General features: G+C 44.8%; 4 protein-coding genes across 5 annotated transcripts; 2 read left to right on the top strand and 2 right to left on the bottom strand.

Annotated features, from left to right (window-relative positions):
- Positions 1-10,928: 10,928 nt before the first annotated feature.
- On the bottom strand, positions 10,929-11,826 carry CG34433 (uncharacterized protein). 2 transcript variants are annotated; one of them, NM_001260445.1, is made up of 2 exons: positions 11,613-11,826; positions 10,929-11,549 (listed from the first exon to the last, which is right to left on the bottom strand). In NM_001260445.1, the coding sequence occupies exons 1-2, from the start codon at positions 11,817-11,819 to the stop codon at positions 11,118-11,120; spliced, it is 639 nt and encodes a 212-aa protein (NP_001247374.1). In that variant the 5' UTR covers positions 11,820-11,826; the 3' UTR covers positions 10,929-11,117. The 2 variants fall into 2 exon arrangements, with proteins under 2 accessions (NP_001247374.1, NP_001097984.1); NM_001104514.2 differs by having other exon boundaries at positions 10,929-11,826.
- Positions 11,827-11,913: 87 nt separating this feature from the next.
- On the bottom strand, positions 11,914-12,636 carry CG34432 (uncharacterized protein). The gene has a single exon (NM_001104513.3). It carries the CDS (start codon positions 12,618-12,620, stop codon positions 11,979-11,981), a length of 642 nt encoding a protein of 213 aa, NP_001097983.1. The 5' UTR covers positions 12,621-12,636; the 3' UTR covers positions 11,914-11,978.
- A 599-nt stretch (positions 12,637-13,235) lies between these two features.
- Positions 13,236-15,681, top strand: PH4alphaPV (prolyl-4-hydroxylase-alpha PV). Its single transcript, NM_170516.1, has 8 exons — positions 13,236-13,496; positions 13,588-13,890; positions 13,952-14,139; positions 14,213-14,346; positions 14,430-14,888; positions 14,947-15,000; positions 15,070-15,235; positions 15,298-15,681. Exons 1-8 carry the CDS (start codon positions 13,291-13,293, stop codon positions 15,363-15,365), a joined length of 1,578 nt encoding a protein of 525 aa, NP_733395.1. The 5' UTR covers positions 13,236-13,290; the 3' UTR covers positions 15,366-15,681.
- Positions 15,682-15,906: 225 nt separating this feature from the next.
- Positions 15,907-18,020, top strand: CG31013 (uncharacterized protein). Its single transcript, NM_170515.2, is given in 7 exon segments — positions 15,907-16,147; positions 16,200-16,502; positions 16,564-16,757; positions 16,809-17,335; positions 17,394-17,528; positions 17,587-17,752; positions 17,821-18,020. Coding segments are annotated over 7 exon segments (1,605 nt in total). The 5' UTR covers positions 15,907-15,953; the 3' UTR covers positions 17,907-18,020.
- Positions 18,021-22,975: the final 4,955 nt, after the last annotated feature.

Below are 22,975 nucleotides of genomic sequence, written 5' to 3'. Positions count from 1 at the left end.
CTGTTGGCTGCGCTTGTTTTTGTGGCTCATTAGCAGGCAAATTAACGCCGCCATTGTCGTCCTGGAGTCGATGTCTTGTGCAGGTGCTGGAAAGTATGCTACACTGTGCGCCATAAATTAGCGACTGTCTCCGCTCCCCACCCCCTTACACCAACCCCTCGGCGGGAACGTGTGTATGTGTGTGTGTGTGTGCGTGTAATTACCGCACAATTTGCGGTGCATAATATATTTTGGTTGATTTGTGACTCAATTAGAGACGCACGGTTTGGAGCTCTCAACAGGATTTCCACTGCAAAGCCTGGTGGCTCTCAAGTGGCTTTGTTGGTCAGCCGGCGGACAGGACAATCCTGCATCCTGCAGCCCGTGTGCAAGTGCAAGTGCCAGTGTGTGTGAGCCACTATCTGTGTGCGTGGGCTGGGCTAATTAAAGCGGTTAGCCCAAATGCCACATAATGAGGCGCACAAGTGCTGCCAAACACCGTTGAACATTGCCAGTCATTTGTCAACAGATGTGAGCACACAGACGACTAGTATGTGTGTCCGTGAGAGACTGTTGAAAGCCTCTAATTTGCTGTGAAGTGGCTTAAAACTCGGCCTTGAATCGCCCAAGTGTGAGTTCCTGCTCAGATGCGAATTCAGTCTTGGCTGTGTGCAGTTGGTATGAAATGCTTGAGATTAAAGTCAGCATCCTTAAGTTTGTATCAATGTATGCTAAATTTACATAGAAAATTAATTACTTAATATCTACTAGTATCTTTTAAATAATGTCCTTGGCATTTACACCTTTTCGCTGCTATGGAAATCCCTCCAATAATAGTCATCCAATGCCGCACATTTGCCGCACACGGGATGCCCAACCAATTGCAGCTTAACTCGATTGGTTTCGCCCCCCGGATTCCTCCGCTCCTGCGGAAACTTTAAGCCAACTGACAAATGTGTCAAACGACATGTTCACATATGTTCCGCATCGATATTATCGACAGCAGCAGCAGGCGAAAAAACGAAGCCAAACTCAGGCAAAGTTTGGCCAAAGTTTTGCTCCTGCTGCAGCGCCAACGTCACCTTTTCAATAAACTGGCCAGGACCTGGTGAAAAAAAGGGAGCAGGCGAGGCATTAATCCCAAAACCGTTGCCGGGATGCGCTGGCAGACAAAACGATTGGGCAACAGCTGCCGTCCTCGACCTTTGTCTTTGTCCGGGGACTCCCACTCCGCCAATTTTGCTCCTGGAACTCCTGTGCCCTGGCAAAAACGAAAGCTGCAAAATGCCAATGGTCAGCAGAAATGCGCATAACTTTGAAAAGTTCACATGCTGGGCAGACAGGCGCAAGGACACATACCTTCCCTCCACAAAAAGGATTCGTGGAGGTGGTGGTCGTCCTCCTGGTCATAGATAAACTTCGATGTGCCGTGCTAATGTTCGCACATTGGAGGCCAGTAGGAAGCGAACTTGGCCAAGTTCAGTTACTCTTCGTTGAATCAGGACAAATGGATTTTTAAAAGAGCTGCTTTCATTCTCAGTGACCTAAGGGGAAAATTATTTATAAGTATAGTTTAGACTTATTTTGTATCTATTGCCTTCAAAGTAACTTAAGTAAAGAGTATTGAGCTGAGCACTTCGCCAACCTCATGACGGGCTATCCCTCCATCGGCTGGCTCATGAATTGGAGTTCAAATTGGAGCCAGTCCAGGGCCAGCTGCTTATCTCCCCGGAAACCGCAGAGGGAATGCGGAATTACCTGCTTACAACAATATTAAATGCCAGACAAGGTTCTTCCGTCACCTCATCGCCACCCCCCGGCCCCAAAGCACTCCCTTTCAATTTTCCCTATCTGGGGAGAATTTTCTTGGCAAACTTTTTAATGTTGGCCACTAAAACGACGCATTAAATTATTATCTGCGAGATTATGAAATTTTTAACAGCAGGTAATAATCGTAGAGAATTTGTTAAGCAGACACCACCAGCCGAGGAAGCCCGAAGGATGAGCCAAATGAAAGACAAACATTTTCCTACCCCGGGAAAACTCTCGGATGCTTCGCTGAGCAACTTGAAACGGCATAAATGAAAACGGCGTCGAGGCTCGAGTGTTGTAACCGTAGCAATTCCCATTCCGACTCCCCATCCTTGGAGCCATTTCGAAACTCCTGGGTAACTGAGGTAATTCAAAAGTTTCTGCCAAGGCGGCCCACATTAAGTGCCACTCCCCCTTCGCTTTTCCGCCCCCTATGGATGGCAAATGACAGCGAGAAGTATTCACTTCAGACGCCAGCAATTAACTCTCTTTCGAGTGAACTAGGTGGGGATTTTTCCAGCAAAGGGGGGCGTTAGTCAGAAATTCCGTTTCCTAAAAAAAAGTGCAAGATACATTTGGCGACATTTCCTTTGCGGCAATTGGCAAATTGCTTTTGCCTACGTGTGCAATTGTTTTTTGCAACAGTTTTTTTTTTTTTTTTCTTAGCCCCTTGGTCCTCAATTACAGCGTACACCTCCCTGACAGTCCAACCGCCCGACATTTCTTATCACGTGTCATTGGGCAAGGACCCGATGGAGCACGAAAAGCCTAACATTAAACACAGGAATCGACTTTAAGATACCCTGTATGAGTTAAGCACAGGTAGTTCAAAAAATATTCAATATTTCCAACTTGAGCCATAACTAGATTTTACCAACCTACTACTATTACTTTATTTGATTTGTAGTGCATTTGATTAGCCGACTTGTGCTACCCCTTAACCTTTCCCCACAGTAAAACGCTGACATGTTGCAGAGGCCACAGTTGAGTTTCGATCCTGAGTCCCAGCAATTTGCACCGAACGAGGCGTCCTGCAACGCCCCCCCCCAAGTGAAAAGCGCCTCCCCCTGGAAAATACCGCAAATGAACGCCGCTTGTCCGGCAGGAATCGCAATCGGAATCGGGCTCGGAATCGAGGGGATATACTATATGGGGGCTGAGTGTTTGGTGTGCGTATGCAACATTGACATGAAGTTAATGGATGTTTTATGACCGACTAACTTCGCCAACGATAAATCGGTTTTCCATGAGCCAGTAAATTGCGATTTGATTGTTTCTGTAGGACATGCAAACAATTTATCCTTTTGCCTTTTATCTGCTTTACCACACTCACAGCCGGAAATGAATGTGAAAAGTGAGCGATTTTTGGGGAAACTTTGATTAAAGTTCTTTGCAAAAAAAACTGAGCCAAAGATCAATGCCCAGGTCCACCACAGAAGACCGAAAAAATCCATATATGAAATAAATCAAAGCCTGAAATTTATGAAAATTTATGCGAGCATTGCTTTCTGCTCCTTGGTCAAGACTTGCATTGTCCAGCATTGGTCACCCCCAATTTTTTTGGTCCACCCTCAGGGTCTCCACCCCTTATTTTGGCTCACCTTTTGTTGTAATACACACATCAAGTGCCAGCCGAATTTATGCAACATTTGGCTTTTGTTGTTTATGTTTTTTTTTTTTTTTTGTGGGGGATGTGACCGAGCAAGGAAATTCATATAATAATGTCTGAATGGGAATTCGTTTTGAGCATATACTTTTTTTTTAGCTTTCCTGTCTTGCTGACATTTTTCCTTTCATAGGTAAATTTTGGTCGTGATTTATGGGGCAGTAGCGAAATGAAATGTTCATCCTTCGTTGTCCTTCTTCGGTAATCGCCATTTCAACATCAATTTATTTGCTATTAATCCTTCACCTCTTTATCGTTCCCAAGAATGGTCCTAAGTAGTCCCCAGTGCCTTGTTCTATTTGCTCTGTCCAGGCAATTAGATGTTTGCTCTCGTTTCACGGCTTAGTTGCCCTTTCGGAGGTGAAATGAGCTCACGGCTATTGGCCATCGATTCGCCTCCTGAGTCCTTTATTTTCCCTCCTGACCTTTTCGATACGCCCACAATCGAAACGTGTTCGCCATGGTTAGTTGCATGTTAGCAGTGGAAAATGGAATGGATGGCGGAGAAAATTGGGAGCCCGGGAAATCGACTTTCCTTTAATCTGGCTGCTTGTTTGACAAGCTCTTAACACTAATTGAAGACACAATCGAAGCACACTCCAGAATCAGCCAGTTCGCCCCTCAACTCTTTTGTCTTTCAGCGGCCAAAAATCCTCGCAGTCTTCTAGAGACTTCAAAAGGCTCAAAGGCGCGTGATTTATGCTGCATAGCTTTGAGCCAGATCACAAAAAAGAAATCCTTTTGCGTGCTTTTCGATAAATCAGTTCAATATGCTAGAATCGAGTTAAGTGCGCCTTTAAGAGCAGATTGCAAACATAAGGACATACTCTTTAATAGCTGCATAAAGATTGGAGAGAAAAAACGAACTGAAAACTTTTCTTTACCTTTGTTGGCTTTTCTAAAAAAGGTACAACTTTCGGCTGGCCCAAAGAACTTATGGTGCCTGGCACATAAATTGCCTTGTGAACTTTATGAACTCACGCGGGATTAACTTGTACCTTTGATTGAATTTCCTGCGAAGTTTCACCGCAGTAGAAAGAACTCCGCACGTCTCAATCCGATAAAAGGCATTTCCAAGTCACGGCAGCCCGCCGAACATTTTTGTGCTCTGTCTGTGGAACAGATGCCAGACACCAGGACCAGTCCCAAGTCTCAAAGGATCTGGTCAGAATGGAGTGGGGCGGCTCCACCTCAATCTGGGCAACGGGAATTAGTCGTTTCCGTTCAAGTGGCCCCGGCTAACAATTCCAAAATTTATGCCACCCAAAAGGAGGCTGATTCTTGATTGTGCAATTGGGAGTGCAGAAAGCAGTGCACTGAGAAGAAATGAGTTGAGTTATACGCATAAGTATGCCTAAGCTTGCAGTGAAGAAGTTAGCTTCTTTATGTTCCATACTCAAAGTATTCCGGAAAGATAGTTTCAAAGATGTTTGTACTATATTTTTCTCTCTGCAAGTTCCACCTTGTCTTCGACGAGCTTAAGTGGCTGTGCGTCTAACAATTGGTTGGGGACTTATTTCAATTAAGGCGCATTACGATCTTGGCTCTTTGGCTTTGGGCCTGGTCCACCGATTGGCCCTCAAGTTCCGAATGGCGGCGAATGGGGGGAGTGGAAAGTTTTTCTGGTCTTCTGGCCAGGAATTCCATTAAAAAGTTTACGTTTAGGTGAGTTCGGTTTGGCTCAGCTCGGCGGGGATATCAAATAGTTCTTGCCAGCGCGGCGAAAAGTAATTAAAATTCAAATAGCAGACAAACATTTACATTAGCGATTGTTGGCTGCTTTCGGAATGGGATCGAAGCATTTATAAGGCTGGGGGTGGGACATATCTCGCTTTTGTTGATGGCTCTTTGTTTTGGCCTGGCGCCAGTCTGCGGCCCAAAGTCTAGAAGTATTTATTCCCCAGTAAGGTAAAAATCGCGTGTGTGTGGCTGAGTGGATGACTGATGGCTCTTGGCGGCTGCTGTCGACACACCCACCCGAAAAGCCACCCAAAGTCACCCGTGAACCAAGCATCCACCCCCACCCATATGCACATGTGAGATTATTAATATTGTGTTTAATATTTGAGCAGCGGGGACGGGCATTGTGTCCTTTGTCTACGAAGCCAAATGAAGAGCGTCTGCATCTGTATGTGAGTTTGTATCTGCGACTCTGTATGTGGTTAAGTGTATCTGTGAGTGCGTGTGCTCAGGTTTGACGTCTACGTGGGCACGGAAAACAGATGGAATCTGAAAGGATTTGCACTCATGTCGCGACTTTATCAAGTGTCAAACGTTGAAATCGTGTTTGCTCAGCAAAAGGTAAAGTATCTTTTGGAAAACGTGTCTGCACTTTAACCTCGGAAAGTTCTTTTAATTTACTTATGTTTATATATAATTTGGGTTTTAATATCAGTGTTTTATTAAACAACTTATGAGGCACCGATTTCGAATACGAACTTTCAATCAGTGCTAAGTTCCTCCTTCTTCGAACATTTGGTGTGTGTGCTATATCCCCCTGTTCTGTAAATCACACTGAATCGGCGATCCGCCCATTTTTGGACTATAACATCCGTGCTGCCCGTGGTCAGTGTCCGTATTTCATTTCGCGGAAATTCAATATCACTGCCAACCGCCCACTAAGCTGCAAAGTTCACCCAAATGAATGCCAGCGAACAGCATGCAATGTCCTCATCCTGAATTGGGTCCTGGGCTCGGTGCCTTCGCTCCTTTCCTTTACATCCATATCCACCTCGTATGCGGAGCACGCGCTGATAACGTAAAGTGGAAGCGGTCCAGTCCGGTCCGGTTCAAAAATCCGGATTGGAAGCCGGCACAGGGAACCCCGGAGCACAGCACGGACATAATTAATTTGAATCCTTTTTTCCTGCTGCTTTTTGCGGTTCTGTCTCTGTTTTGCTTTGCATTTTTTCGCTTTACTTTTGCGTGCAACCAAAAATTAATCAAGTGCTAGTTACGCGAAGCGCGCAGTTTTTAATTAAAGCAGCATCAAAGCGAACTTTTTCCGCAGTAAATACCCATATAGGAAAATATTTTATGGATCCTTTTGGCATCTAGGAGTGTTGTTAAAGCTTTAAGACCGCTGACACTCGCTGAGGTGTTTGTGCAGAAGCGCCCAGGGCGCGAGCGACTGCAAAATCATAATACAAACCAATTTCATGCTGAATTAAACAGGAGTCGGGTGTCCTGCAAACAATAGTTGAAGTATCCTGTCAACAGACGGCGTCTAGCAATTACAGCAACAACAGCAGGATTCGCACAAAGGCAGCACGTGCATTTTGCGCTTTTTAACAAGGGGAATGCCACACACTTGGCCTTGGGCGAAATGAACAGCCACCGCAGCAGACTGTGCTTCCATTACACGGTATCAAAAGTGGTTGGAAATAGGTATGTGCTCTATATTTGAAAATTCTAGAGTAACACTGAAATCTATTCTCGGCCAGTATAAAGCTATGCAACACAAAGAGTAAATTTTTATAGGTGACTTGAAATTCATCCGAAAGGGTATTCGAAAGTGGTATATATTGTTCCTATAAGCTGATTTCTTGAGTTGGGAAAACTTTAGCGGTGCTAGGATTATCACACGTAGACTGGCCATGCCAGTTGGCCTGGGGTATAAGTCGGACTCCCCTTGCTTATTCCTGTTCCTCCGCCATCTTCTCCACGAAGAAATGCACCTCGGGCACACCTCCAGACCTCCGGAGTCCTGGCCTTTTTCGATCTGTTCAGCTGCGAATAATGCGGCTGGGGCGACGTGTCTCGCATAATTTGCAGCAAAGTGCACAACAATGGCAGAGCCCTCTGTCAGGACATTAGCATTACTGCGGGGTGGCAAGGACTCCCCGTTTGTGGTAGTGTGACGCGTGAAATATTAGAAATTAAAAAACACATGACAAGCAATGTTGGCACTTTGATTTGTCTGCCAGCCGCAGACATTGTTTTCCGCCCCCATCCCAGTTGTAATAATCATTTCGCAGGAGGAATGGTAACTACTATGGGATGGGAAATGAATGTCTGCAGGCCAGGCCAATAAATTAGGAAACACCTGTTTTTAGCCGGCCAAAGGCAAACGTGGCGACAGATGTCTGCGAGGGGGAATCGAAACTGTTTTCCTGGCCGTAATGAAAATATTATTCCGACTACATAATTTGTGGGACCCCCGAACACGCATCGGCCCCCCATCTTCCTTAACCCCACAATGGGCTTTGGGGTTTGCGAGTAATTTATGTTACTTTTTTCTGCCGCTACTTGGCCGCATTTCGCGGTTTTTTATTGCTACGTGCGGAGAGAGCGACAGAGAACAAGATACAGTACACTGCACTGGAAAATCAGTTAGCAGGACTCATAATTCCCTTCACAGAAATATACATCACTATATAAAGAGTCAACCAGTCCATTTGATTCGTAACGAAACACGTAGTTCCCCTTGTTTGCATAATTTGAAAATCATTAATCGAAGGTTTTATGTGATTTCTTTCACTGTACTGAGGAAGAGAGGGTGATGGGATAAGCCAGAGGGGATGGGGACCAGGAGCAGACCACGCCATAATGTCGTCATGACAGACGCGGCCATAAAAGATAATTATGATTCCGGTAATAGGTTTTATTTTTCGCATGTACCTCTTTTGTTCATGGGCCCAGCTCCCAGTTGAAAAGCCCCCCACCATTGCCACTTCCCCCCCCCCCCCCTTTCGGAAAACCAGTGCCAAAAGCCTTCGCTGTTGTTGTTGGCGTAGTTGTGTTAGTAGTGGGGGATGCTGGCACAAAGGTCGACCTCGGTGGCTGCCCATCTCCGAAGGACATGGCTGTGTCTACATTTACTTTTCGGGTGACCAACGTGGCATAGAAATTATGCGCATTATACGCGTCGCGCTCCAGCGCCTCGCTAAAAAATTATATCCGCGGAATTATGCAAGCCACGGTGGAAAATAGGCGGGATTTAGTGGGAGGAATAAAGGGATACGGTATTATTTTTACTCACTCTTTATGCTTATGCTTAACAACATAAATAAAAGTCGTGACCGTAAGGGATAAGGTAACACTTTGTACGATTGCAATTAAATCGTTATGATCTCATACCAGAAAGGGCCAAGGGCCTTACCTTAAAATATGTAAATATTTCCCTAAATAGAGTTATCCATTTTTTCGTTCATTATAAACAACCTATTGAACTGGATGCTCAGCATGAGCTTAACTTACATTCTCAATTAGCGGCCCATCAAGGGGTAAAATTTTCCGGAGTTGGGGCCACAGTGAGTAGGAAATGAATGCCGTGTTTGCTATTCTAATGAACTTGTCACTCTTATGAAGATTAATGCCACCTTGGCGCAGTTTTAAGTCAGCCGATTCGCAGTTTGAAGTTTCGCAGCTTGAAGTTTCACTTCGATTCTAACAAAGAGTAATTGTCCCAACATGATAATTGCTTTAATGACGAATGCAAAGCGAGGCGGGCTTCTGAATTTGATTAATGTGCTACCCGGCAATTGACCCAGTTTTCAATTAGCGGGAGCGGGAGTGACAGGTCTCAAGTCTCAAGCTTTTCCAAAATCCCGTGCCGCGCACTGCGACTTTCACCCATGCTGAGACTGGGGGCTCAGGCGTGGAAAACGCTGGGGAAAATAGGGAAATGACAGTCCTGTTGATGTCTAATGGAAAACGTGTGCGGGCATAAAAATGGCCGCTAAGAAAATGCATAAAAATGTGTGTGTGCTTCTCGCCAAGGAAGGACATGCAAGGACAAACGGAAGTCACACACATGCTCGCTTATCGGGCAAAGTAACTTTTCCCCAGCCAAATGCCAAAGTCCATAAAATATTTTTACACACCAGATCTAGATCTGGAGATATTCCTTCGGTCTTTCCTAACTGGAACTGGAGCAGGAGCAGCAGCAGCAGCAAAGTCCTGCGAATGGGGTCGGACATACCTACACGTAAAAGGATATGCGAGGAGCAAGGACTGCGTGGCCAAATTGTTTACACAAGTCATAAGCATTTTTTAGCGAGCCATCGCTGTCTGTTTGCCAGTGTATAAAAGCCCTGCCGGCATTTGCATAAACCTTTCCTCTCTGTTTGCCCAGCCCATTATCATCGAGCAGCACCAATCCTCTGAAAACTTTTGACAACTGCAATAATCATAACTGCAACCGCTCGACATTGATTTCGAATTGGATGTGGATTGGAGAAGAAGATTGGCGGGCGGCATCCTCGACCACTGGGCGCCATTAATGGAGCATTGTTTCACAAGTCGTTTCGAGAACCAAGTGTTTGAGTTTCCGCCTGATTTGAGCTCAGTCCCATAAAGCAAGGCTAAAACTTTTCAAAGTTTAGCGGTTTACAGTTTTATAGCCGCGATGGATTTCAGTGGGTCACCAATGGAAATTGATATGCCTTTGAAGGTGCCACTGCAGACCTTCCCCCGAAAATGCATTAGCTTTGTGTGTTTAGGTGTTCCAAATGGTTAAGTAAAATGAGGGATGGCGGATGGGTGATGGGCGATGGGGGATGAGGTTCTGATTTTCCGAAACGGCAATTTCACATTACCGAAGTAAATAGGTTTTGTGGTGCTGGCATTCTAGGTTAAACAATATTTTGTACCGTGACATGTTTGCCCGTCGCCGTAGTCGCTGATTTTGATCCATGCGCCAATGATTGATGACACTTAATTGATGAACATCCTCCTGCCTTCGGGAGCCGCAATGCTTTGAGCAAATATTTGCCATGTCTGGCTTAAAGTGGCCCAAAAGCAGCTTAAAGGCCCGTCCAGCTGTTGACAGTGCACCCGTAGAGCCAGCCGGAATTCAGAATCACGAATCCAGGAGTCTACGGTCACGGACATAAACTCAGTGCGGCCGGCAGGACATTTTCCAGGTCACAGGTGCTTTTGTTGTCCGCATTAGATTTTCCTTTCCGTTCTACTACACGCACACAAATCTCTGGGTCTCCATGCATTGGACTTTTTGTTTGGCTGCCCTGTCCATTTGGCTGTAAAATTTATTTCATTTGTCCAGCAACCCGACCCCGCAAAAGGCATGACGCTGACAGTTTTATGGCAAAGTTAAGCCGATATCAACGGCAGGACATATGACCCGACCCCGTCCGTATGCGGCCATAGCCATATCACCCGCTGGCCGCTCCATAAAAGTGTAAAATTTAAAGCCTTTTTTGTGCCATACCTTGGCACACACACACGCACACACACAACAAGTGGGCCCTATACAAAGCGGCATTTAGGTTTCCACAAAAACCCTTTCAATGGATTCACTCATGGCGGAAGCAGATAGCAATTGTTCAGTAATGCGAACATTAACCAGTAAGAATTGCACGGTCGAGTGCCCCGACCGTGAGATATCCGATTTTGATTTACATTGTTGCACCCGGAAGATTCAAATTAATTACGAGGGCCAAGTAATCGACACTTTCATTGTCCCTTATATGCATAAAGTAATAAAATAAATGGTGTTCAAAGTACGCTTAACTACATAACGAATTGGAAAAGCTTTACTGATTACAGATTGAAGTATTGCTTATAAAAGTATACATTTCATATTCATTATGAATACATCAACCAATTACTTACAAAATTTAGAAAGTGCGATATTTAAAAATGTGAAACTGCAATTTGAATAAATTTGAAGCATTGAATAAATGTTCCGAGAATCCGGCTACAAGTAAATGATATCGTTCTCGCAGAACTCCCGAAACCAATCGTAGGCGCTTAGTTTCCTGTGGATGAATCGCCCCAGGACGAAAAGAGGTATGGGCATATAGGTACCCTTGCTCTCTCCTTGGTTCCGGTCATTGGTAAGCTTGACGTCGATCATGATAGTGGCGTGCAGCAGGTAGAGTATTCCGCAGGTCAGCGAGGAGATGGACATACCACGAAGGTAGTGGAAGATCGGGTGTATTGGGCGGTCTTCCACAAATGCATGTGAATTCTTATCGCCAAGCTCGCTCGCAAAAAAGAACACGTAAAACTGCCGCTCCGCGTCCCACATTGTGCTCAAGGATATCAGGATAAAGACGATGGCTGCCGCCGAGGACTTCCAGATCTCCGTGACGACGGCGGGTGTGTTACCTGTGCATATATTGACGCTCTGCAAGAGGGTCACCACCATAAAAAAGTAGAAGGTCATGAGATAGAAGTAGTGAATAGCCACCGTATCCCATTCGAACACATGCAATTCGATGGCCTGAAAGCCCGAGATGTGATATCCCATGCAGAACATGTTGAAGATGGTTTCCAGGGTATAGAACAGAAAGAGCACGGGTCGCAGGGCCTCGGGCTGATGATGCCCCACCACACTGCCCCCTCGCGTGACACCCGGTCCGTACACCCAAGTAAAAAGGGACTCCGCTCCAGACATTACAAAACTGAACAAAATAACTTATAAAACTGACACTATTCCCAGGGTATACATTCAACAACATGATACCCAGGGACATTCAACGAGAATTTATGCATTTATGTACATATATTTTAGCCGAAAAAAGGATTTATGATCTAGGCCGAAAAAAAGGATCTACTAGACTTCAATGGTATTATTCCCGCAAAACTCCTTGAACCATTCGTAGGCATAAATCTTTCTATGAAAAGCGCGACCCAGGACAAAGAGGGGAATGGGCAAGTGCCGTGATCCACTGACAATAAGCTTGGAGGTCAGCCTGACGTCGAACATTATTACGGCGTGGAGCATGTAGATTAGTCCACAAAACAGCGAGCAAATGGACTGACCCGTCTTGTACCGGATGATCGGGTGAACGGGAGGCAGTTCTTTGTGCTCGCCCCGGACCTGCTCGCTAGATCTCACGAAGAACACAGAGAACTGCTGCTCCACGTCCCACATGGTGAGAAAGGATATCAGGATGAAAGCGAAGGCTGCCACCGATGCTTTCCATATCTCCATCAAGACATTGGGCACGCGTCCCGTGCAAATCGCGATGCTCTGGAAGAAGTTCATCACCATGAAGACGTTAAAGATAAGCAGGCACAGGTAGTGGACCTCCTGCCCTTTCCACTCGAGGGGCTGGAATCCGGTGATGTGATATCCAATGCAGATCATGTTTAAAATCGTCTCCAAGGTGTAGAATAGGAAGAGCGCCGGACGTACTGCTCCAGGTTGGATGAGCAGTAAATCGGCGGTGGAATACAAATATAGTTTATTCATGTTGATTGAATTGAATTTTGTGAGAACTCCTTTCGATAGAAAGAATTTTAGGGCAAAAGTTGAATTCAAGACCTTGAAGTATATGTCCCAAGGGTCTTGGAAAAAGAAAAATCTTGTTTAAAAATTGTAAATGCAAAGAATGGCTTTGGAATACATACAACCCTTTAACAAGAGCTTCGATTTAATGTGATATCTTATCTTATAATAATATGTACCTACAACCTCTACATAAATGTTATTATTAATCGATTCAGATAAATATATGTCTATCTAAAAGATAGCGAATTAAGCGATTCACCTGAGATAGCTTTTCCAACCATCGTAGGTCTTTGGCTGACTCTTCATAAGCAGTTGCTCATTGCACACATTGTATTGGCGGTGGTCAGTGATCTGGGCGAGAGCACGTTCTTTGATGACGCAGCTCTTTTCCAAATGGCGAGCACGTAGTGCCAACTCAATATTTTTGTTCCGGTGCTCTCGGGTTAATTAAATCGCTGCGTGCCGCTATCAATGCGCCGCTTATCAGCAGCCGAACAAAACGCTATAAACGAACTACGGTTATTATTTATCTCGGCTCGATGTTAACTTGCCAGCTCCGACTATTTTGGCTCTGGCAGTTGGCTCCGGCACGTAGACCCACATAGAACTTCGACCAGAAAGGTAACCCACGATGCGCTCTTCGAAGTGGCTGCTTCCGGTGAGGGTGCTGCTCACCTACCAGGTGCTGCTTCTACTCCTCCGCCAGGCGAAAGGCGAGGAGAGCCACTGCACCTCGGTGGCAGGAATGGTCAAGCTGCTCGATTTGGAGGCGCAGCTGATCGACAACCTAGAGGATTACGCTGTCGAGCTGGAGAAGAAACTGCAGACCGTAAGAAGGTACTGGGCTACTAGCTTCTTTCACTGTCCCTTCACTTTCACTTAACAAAATTCGACTTCCAAACCATCTTTCTATTTAATTTTTCTTTAGGAGCATAACAAGTCTGCGTTTGGAAAATGACAAAGCCCGCAGTTCCACGGAGGAGTACTTATCCAATCCCCTGAACTCCTTTTCCCTCATTCGTCGCATGAATCGCGACTGGATTATTTGGCAACTCTACATGGACGATCCGGTGGGTATTTCTCAGGTGGAGCGAATCCAGGAGTTGAGGGAACACATGCCCACCCACACGGATGTGGAGGAGGCTGTCACTGCCTTGGATCGCATTCAAAGCACCTATGGCCTTAAAGTGCCGGAAATCTCCCATGGATTCCTCAATGGCAAACAGTACAAGTAGGATTGAGCTAGTTAAACATTCCTTTATTGATAACCCACTAAACCATAATGTTTGCAGTGTGAGTCTCACTGTATTGGATACCTATGCCATGGGACAAATCTTATTTGACCAGAAAAACTATTTGGCAGCTGCTAGCTGGATCTATCAGTCCGTTGTATTGATGGAGGCCTTTTCGATGGCTGCTCCGCTTGAGATTTCCAAAAATGAAGTGCGGATGGTATATGCTGAAACCCTGTTAAAGCTTAGTAAGTAGTGACGGATTTCAAGATATGGTGCCTAACTACCACTATAGTGTCACTACTATTAAAATCAAAACAGACCAGCACGCCGATGCCCTGAAAGTTGTCAACATTGCTCTGACTGATAACCCGCACGATATTAAACTGTTGCTGAAGAAGTCGGAAATCGAAACGATGATAAGGACGGGCACCAATAATGCGCCTCCGGTAAAGGTACGTAGGTGTTGTGTTGGCTGGTTGATAAGGTCAATCAGATAGGGCTAAAATTAACCTAACTGGAAATAAAAACATTGCAGGTTCAGGCAACAGGCGTGCCAACTGCCTACCAGATCGGCTGTCGAGGTCAGTTCCCGCCGTCCGCGGATAGCAAGCTTTACTGTCTGTACAACAGAACCACTTCGCCTTTTCTGATCCTTGCTCCGCTCAAGATGGAACTGGTGGGCCTGGATCCTTACATGGTGCTCTACCACGATGTGCTCTCACCCAAGGAAATCAAAGAGCTCCAAGGTATGGCCACTCCTGGTCTAAAAAGGGCCACCGTCTATCAGGCCTCCTCCGGTCGGAACGAGGTGGTGAAGACCAGGACCTCCAAAGTGGCCTGGTTCCCCGATGGCTATAACCCGCTCACTGTTCGACTTAATGCCCGCATCTCCGACATGACCGGGTTCAATCTCTATGGCTCCGAGATGCTGCAGCTGATGAACTACGGCTTGGGAGGCCACTACGACCAGCACTACGACTTCTTTAACAAGACTGTAAGTAACTGATCTCAACAAGAAGTGCTCTCTTCATCGGCTTTAATTTTTCCTAAAGAACTCCAACATGACTGCCATGAGTGGCGATCGCATTGCGACAGTACTCTTCTACGTAAGTAACTGAAACACACATGTCTTGCTATTCATGGTGGCAAATAAGATATATCTTAATTATCTCCAGCTGACGGATGTAGAACAAGGTGGAGCCACCGTGTTTCCAAACATTAGAAAGGCCGTCTTCCCACAACGCGGATCTGTGGTAATGTGGTACAATCTCAAGGACAACGGTCAAATTGATACTCAAACTCTTCATGCCGCTTGCCCCGTTATAGTGGGTTCCAAATGGGGTATGTTCGCCATCTTACAAACTATCATCTGCGATCTGTATTTCTTATTCACTCCTTTGTAGTGTGCAACAAGTGGATTCGAGAGCGCGAACAGATATTCAGCAGACCTTGCCTCAAAAAGCGAATGTGATTCTCAGCGAAACTGTTTTTAGACAAGTGATACTATACGACCACTATAAAACTCAATAAAGTCATATTAGAATCGATAATGCTGTCAATTAAACATTCCCAGCGATAAGAACAATTGCAAATCAAGTCGCGACATTCCGAAGAGGAATAGGTGTTTTCCCCAGAGTCGTTCATCAAAATCAAGAAATGGAAATTCCTGCTAAATATCGTTTAATGGTCGTGAACCAACCATTAATTGACATTTTGCATTAAAAGCACAAGATAAGAAAGCGGGTTTCTATTTTTAAAAACATGAAAATAAATGCACATCGATCTAGACACATGAAAATTGTATAGGTTCTTAAACGTTATATTCAAAAAATAGGAACTCCACTGCACCTAAAATTTTAGCACCATTTCCTGCGCTTTTCACCTCTTGAAATGCAGGAATTTTAATTGAAAGAAATAATACAGCTTATCTGACTGTATAATAAAGGCGAAATAACAAAGCTAACATGCTTTTAAAAAATAAGATTTATTTAGTAGGCCTGAATAAACGTCAAAGTAAATACTCATAACTACGGCAGTACATGGCATCAAAGAACAAACAATGGGTTATTTTATCAGGTGCCTTCTGGTGATGCTGTTTCACAGCACCTTGGTCCTCGGACACCGTCCGCTTGAAAAGAGTCACTCCTTATCACTGGTGACAATGGTGCCACTTCTCGAGCTGGAAAAGAAACTGATTGATAACCTCGAAAACTATACAAATGCCCTGGAGCAGAAGCTGGAGATAATTCGCAGGTAAAATTTGCAAGTCACCAATCTGAACTTTTTGTGTAAAGTATTTCCTTAGTCAACTCCTAGTAATACGTGCTGAAAACGAGAAAGGAAGAAGGAATGCTATATCCTATTTGTCCAATCCGCTGAATGGCTTTTCAATCATCCGACGATTGCATCAGGATTGGATCAACTGGCGAAAGTACATGGAGCAACCAGTGGGGATATGGCAATTGAAAGCATTCTACAGCTGGAAGGATGAGCTTCCCACCGAACGTGACTTATGGGATGCCTGCGAGGGCATAGCAAGAATTCAGAGTACATATGACCTGAAAGTTGGCGATTTTATTAATGGGAACATTAATGGAAAACAGTACAAGTGGGTACCATTTAAAGGGTTCAATATTAAATATATTCTAGTACCTTATCTCACTCTAAAGTGACAGCATGAGTACTGCAGACATTCTTTCGGTAGGAGCTTACCTTTTCATGAAAAATAGACCATCGGATGCTATTCAATAGCTGCAGGAAGTGCCACAGCGCCTCCAAGAGGAACTTTTAATCCAGCCAAGGCACCTGCCAATCAAAGAAGTGGATGCTCTAAGATTACTTGCCGAGGCCCAAATAAAAGATCGTTAGTTGTCACTCCTTTAGCTGTACTAAACTTAACTGTAGTTATTTATAGAAAACTATTCAGAAGCCTTGCCTCTGTTGCACAATTGCTTGAAGCTGCAGCCCCACGATGCGCGTGTACTTCGACTGTGGAAAAAAACAACGGACTTCATTGAGAATCAACCAGATCAATCCCCTACAGAAAATAAGAAGCGGAATGTTCCAATCGCAAATGCGTTCAAATTAAGCTGCAACGGACCACTCGAGAGCTCCACTAGACTGCACTGTTTCTATAACTTTACCACGACTCCATTCCTTCGCTTAGCTCCACTCAAAACGGAGCAAATCGGATTGGATCCATATGTGGTGCTTTATCACGAAGTGCTCTCTGCTCGAGAAATATCTATGTTGATAGGCAAGGCTGCTCAGAATATGAAAAACACCAAAATTCATAAGGAACGAGCAGTTCCAAAAAAGAACAGGGGAAGAACTGCCAAGGGTTTTTGGTTGAAAAAGGAGAGTAACGAGCTGACGAAGAGAATTACTAGGCGCATCATGGACATGACTGGCTTTGACCTGGCTGATTCTGAAGGATTTCAGGTAGTTACCCAGGATATATATGTATATATGTGCATATTTAAGACTTATTAATTGGCAGGTGATTAATTACGGCATAGGTGGACACTATTTTTTGCATATGGATTACTTTGATTTTGCGTCTAGTAATCACACTGATACACGTAGTCGCTACTCCATCGATTTGGGCGATCGTATTGCTACTGTGCTTTTCTATGTGAGTAATTATAAGGATTAATAACAAGATTATTCAAATTATGTGCCCCCCTTTTCAGCTGACTGATGTCGAACAAGGTGGAGCCACCGTCTTTGGAGACGTGGGATATTATGTGTCTCCCCAGGCTGGAACCGCAATCTTCTGGTACAATTTGGATACGGATGGAAATGGTGATCCCCGCACAAGGCACGCCGCCTGTCCAGTGATTGTGGGTTCCAAATGGGGTGAGTTGATGATAGTTGATAGTCATTAATCCGTCTTCAAACCCCTCTAAATTCAATTCCTCCGACAGTGATGACCGAGTGGATACGCGAAAAGCGGCAGATCTTCATCAGACCCTGCCTGCCAAAAGCAAAGGGAACCTCTACGAAATCATAGACAAACAAATTTCCGGCATAATCACTCTGCACACTTAACAAAAACCCACGGAGCTCAGCTTAAATGCCTTTTTAAAATGCCAACACGGAAAAATAAAGTGCTGAGTGGTTGATAGTCCCTGAAAGTCGAGGAGGGGGTACGGAAGGGCATCTGCTTCAGCACCAAGGTAAAACCAAAGGCCACCGCAGCCGCATTTTAGCATACTCCTAGGTGACCCCCATTCCCTGATTCCTTGACTCCCATCCCGATTCTCGGGCGTTTGGTGGCGTCTAGTGTCTGACACCGCGTACGTGATGTGCAACTTAATGTTTCAATTAGAGGTGAAGTGGCGCCCGAGCAGGGGCTATCGTTATCGTTTCACTGCACTGCAAAAAATACAAATTGCAATTACGTCATTATTGCATTACAACATAATGGATAATGTATAATAACGCATATGTATATAATAAGTTAAAACTGAGATACTGAATACCTGAAACGGGTTGTCTTAAATTAGTTATTGAGTTAACAAGGAAAATTTCGCTCAGTGCAACTTCTGTTCTGCGTGTGGATGCGGGAGTGTTTGCCAAGCTTGGATATTCGTATCTCTATCAGTCTGTGCACTTATCTGCTTTTAAAAACTTTTAATAATGAACTCTCGCCCACCGCCAAGCGACGTGTTGGTGTCAGACCTTTGGGCCCGACCCCTGACGCCTGCGAACCATCTGACTCGGCAGTTTTGTTAGTTGGAACCCACTTCAAAATTACCTTTTGTTTGAGTTATTTGCATGTGGGACAGATAGTCAGTATTAATATGGAATTTTCCCCTGGGGAAAAAACTGAAATACAGAAAAACATACTTTTCGCTATCAATATCAGTGAGTGAAACCTAGAGGAAATCAGTTGAAGTTGCCCATTCTATCCGTCCAACACCTTTTAATAAAACGCAATGTCGATAAATAAAAAATTGCCGACATATGCGTAAAAGTCCGGCTGACTATCAAGTGGCCAAATGCAGACCCATCCAGCCTGCTGGAACTCCCAGTTTCCTACGCAGGAAATCCAGGATGACAAGGGAATGAACCACGAACCATGAAGCGAACCCAAGACAGTCGCATACACCCTCATGCATATAGCCTCAAAGGAGTTGTACCTAAAACGAATTTCGATCTGATTGTGTGCACTTTATGGTGTGTCCTCGGCCCAACAAACCTCTACTTTTCCACAGAGATGATTATATATGCGCAGACCAATAATTTTGCCCCCAGCCAAGGAGAAAAAACGTATCTAACAAGGTTAAGAAATGTTTCGAGGCGGAGAGCATTGATTGTATAAATCTAGTAAAATGTTTTATATGCGCACCGAAGATGAATGTGTGTGTGCGTGTGTGTGTGGGTCGCACGGGGAAAAAAGGGAAAAGGGTTTGCCGCCCACATTTTGTGGTCAATGAAGGAAATATGATTTGGATTTTGCTACTTTGATTACACACATTACATGCGAAAAATGAAAAAGTAGCAGCGCAGCGCAGCCCAGACCAGACAGACCAAAGGGGTCAAAACCGACTGAGTGTGTACAACGTGTGTTAAATTTCAAGTTGCGGTCTGCCGTCGTAAAGCATTTGATGGTTTTTGGTCGCCCAGTCCTCGCGCAGGAAATTGAGTTTTTCGAGCAGCTGGCCGGCCGAATACACATATAAATCGTGAATGAAGAAAGGAATTCATGTATCTGCCGCACTCAGGGTCAGCTCGGGAAAATCGATGGGCTGCGTCGGGCTAATTTAAATCTAAATCTAAATCTAAATCTAAATTTATATGTGGCAGCGATCAATCGATGAACCTGCCTTTCAACACCTTCGTTCGCAAGGTGAGTTGTCTATTTATACCTGAGCAGATTTAAAGACATTGCACCCAGCTATTCACAGTGGGAAAAGGTTTGCTTGGGATTGCATTAGCATTATCGAACGAAAATCTGAAATCATTTACCAAAGTAGTAATATACACATAGAAATATTGTTGAATATTTTGTTGCATACTTTTAAACACCTCTGCGAGTTGTGTCAAGATACCAGCTATTGTGGCTACTAGCCCAGTGCTTCAAACATTGCATTTGTTCATTTGTCAATTGTCATTTATCGAGGTGGACAGCTTGATCGCTCGATGGGAGGTGGCGACAGGTGCCAAGGCAGAGCACCACCGGGTGCAGTGCACCGGCATCGATCGACGGACTCAGTTCAGTCAGCACTATCGACTGACGAATGACAATTCGGGCACCGGACATAAATTGATTAAATGCCAGTGGATGGGGCGACGGCTCACAATCAATTACGGCAGGACGACGGGCATTTGAATTTGACATGGGGAGTGGACTGATTGCATAATCTGCCGGACAGTTGCATACAAATCGCAATCAGCCGGGGACATCCAGTCCGGCCGGCCAGTGGAAATCAATGACAAAGTTGATTTACGTGTGCGGACATTCGTCAATTGTCCTCCGCCGTAGTGAAGCGCCCAAATATGGCCATATCGAAATGATTTGGCCAGGGCTCACAGCAAATGGCAAATGGCAGAGGGCTCACAGAGCTCGGCCAATGACAAATGCAGCTAAACGAATTATGTCTAATGGCATTTCAGGTTGAAATGCGATTAAAATGCAATTTGAAATGCAAAACATTTCCCTCTCCCAGCGGTTTGGTTACACTTTAAGAGTTTTCCTGTCTGCTGGCTGCTGGCCAAAAGTTCTGTTTCTGTTTTTGCACAGACAAATTGTGTTTTCTGTGTTTTCTGTGTTTTGCGGTCTTGTCTGGGGGGATGGCCCTTCTCTTGGCACCTGGCTGACCATTAAGAGGCTGCGATAGATTGACTTCAAATGTTTTAGAAAATCTTAAATCGCGCAGCTTAAATTTATGTGGCCCCGTTGGACAATTAAAACTCCATTGCGCCTCGGACAATGAAGCCAACCAGCCAGGCAGTCAGTTAGTCGGCGAAATCTATTTTCTGCCTGCCAAGAAATTTCCCGCAGCAACTCTTCCATTTCTTTAGTACTTTAGTGCTCGGTACCTTTTGTCACCTCAGACGATCCGAACTGCTACTTTTTCCCCAAACGACAACGAAGCATAATTTATGCGTTGGCATTGGCCGGAGACTTGGGGATTTTGCAGGGAGTGTAGTGGGAATGGGTTTGGGCATGGCCATGGACATGGACATGGGATCGAGATGGTGAGATGCTAATGGAGTTGGTGTTGGATGCAAACCTGGCCAGCGGACACATTTCTAGACACGCGAACATGACGGCGGCTATGTCGTCTGGGTCTCCTCTTTGTTCTGCGGTGGAATTTCACGTGGAAAAGCGCAGCTAGCAAACGTAAAAATTATTTTAATTAAAGCAGCAGCAGTGAAAGGGATAATATCAGAAGAAAGTCGAATGATGAATGCTCTTTTAACGCAGCGAACTGATTTGTGATGCTCTCTAGTATTTTTGAAAATTAAAATCTTAATTTTTCAATACATTATCTTCATATTTTCTGTTTTATTTAAATACGAATTTTCACTAGCCATTTAGTGCAGGATACCCAATTAAAAGAGAGTATCCAAATGGAAGAGTTTTGTTGGCGGACAATGAACGAGGTGTCTTCGGTGAAGAAGAAAAGGAGTTGTGATCGAGGGGCGGGAAAGCAGGAGTTGCTGCTCGATTTGCGCTCTGCATTTGTCATGATCTGTTTGTTTTGATGTATGGCCAAGTGATTAATTTAGCCAGATCGCAAGTTTTGTGGCTCCGTGTCGCATGGGCCGTGATTTATTTCGCTCGATTTGCACTTTGTTAGCGAATCCCAGGCTGCCCGGTCTTATTTAAATTCATTTGCAGTGCTTTGCCCATTTCAGAGTAAATAGCGAACGTAATGGCACAGGTCCCCTGTTCTTCTTGTTCCGGCTGCATATTGATTACGGTTTTTATGGAGCCATCACCTGCCATGCCGCCGACAAGTAATTTGCATATCTATGGACTGCGGAGTCCCCCAAATAGGTAAAATCAAATCAAGGCAAATGTTCGCCGGCAGATGCGACACCTCACAAGTATCTTTGTATCCGAAGCGGCGTCTGTATTCGGTCCTCGTATCTTTGTATCCGTATCTGTGGCGCAACAGCTGCACACACCTACACACAATTTGATTTTATGTTTGCACACGCAGCAACAATTTCATTGTTTGCAAAATAATTGCAAGCCTTCGCAGCAGCTGTGCCCGCAAATCCATCCACCTTCCGTCCCCCTGAAGCCAAAAAAAAAGAAAGAAAATTGGGGCGGCACTGGGAGTCGAAAAACGGGGATTTCCACTGGCAAATTGCTGGCAAAAGTAGTCCCAAACAATTAGCACGGAAACAATGGATGAGCCAATATTTCGGTTTGGTTGATGGCCCTAAAAATGGATTATTGGCCAGTGGGCATAAATTCGGCAGTTGATTCCATCCATCGCCCGCCGGCTCGTCCTGCCAAAATATCCTCGCTGGAGGATTCCGCCACTCGATGCCGCAGCTTTCACCAAGCGGAAGTCCACTCCATTTAATGCACGAATTTCGCGCCATTCCCGCTGGTCAACATTGTGAGCCAGTGTGTGTGTGTTTCTGGGCTGCATATGGGAATACCCTGTATTTGTGAAATGGTATATGCATTATATGTGGTTTGATTGTATCATATGATGATATGATATGATAATATGATTTCTTTGTAACAATTTCAAATAGGTATTCTTATTTCTGCTTGGTGCTATCATAACTAATATTCTCCAGAATTTAATATTGGCAGAATGTAGGGTAACCTTTCGTTCAAGCGCAGTACCAAAACAATCCTTTTTTGTGCGCTCATTTGAGAGTGGTCGCCGGAAGGGGGAGTGTCACAAAAGGTACACCGCAAAATGCTGGAAGCTAGAGCAAAAAATATTTGGCACTGAAAACGTTTCCGCTCTTTGAGGCTTCCAACTGCAAACAGCAGCGAGTGGAGTTGAAACTTAGTTTCTGAGCACATTCACCATCGAAAACTAAACCAAAGTGCTGCCCCAATAAGTCCGATACTTTTATGGCCCATCGGTCTGCAATGAA

The sequence above is a fragment of the Drosophila melanogaster genome, chromosome 3R, assembly GCF_000001215.4.
Source record: "Drosophila melanogaster chromosome 3R".
Lineage (NCBI taxonomy): Eukaryota > Metazoa > Arthropoda > Insecta > Diptera > Drosophilidae > Drosophila > Drosophila melanogaster.
Note: the sequence above shows the minus strand (reverse complement) of the source record. Positions and strands in the feature narration are given on the sequence as shown.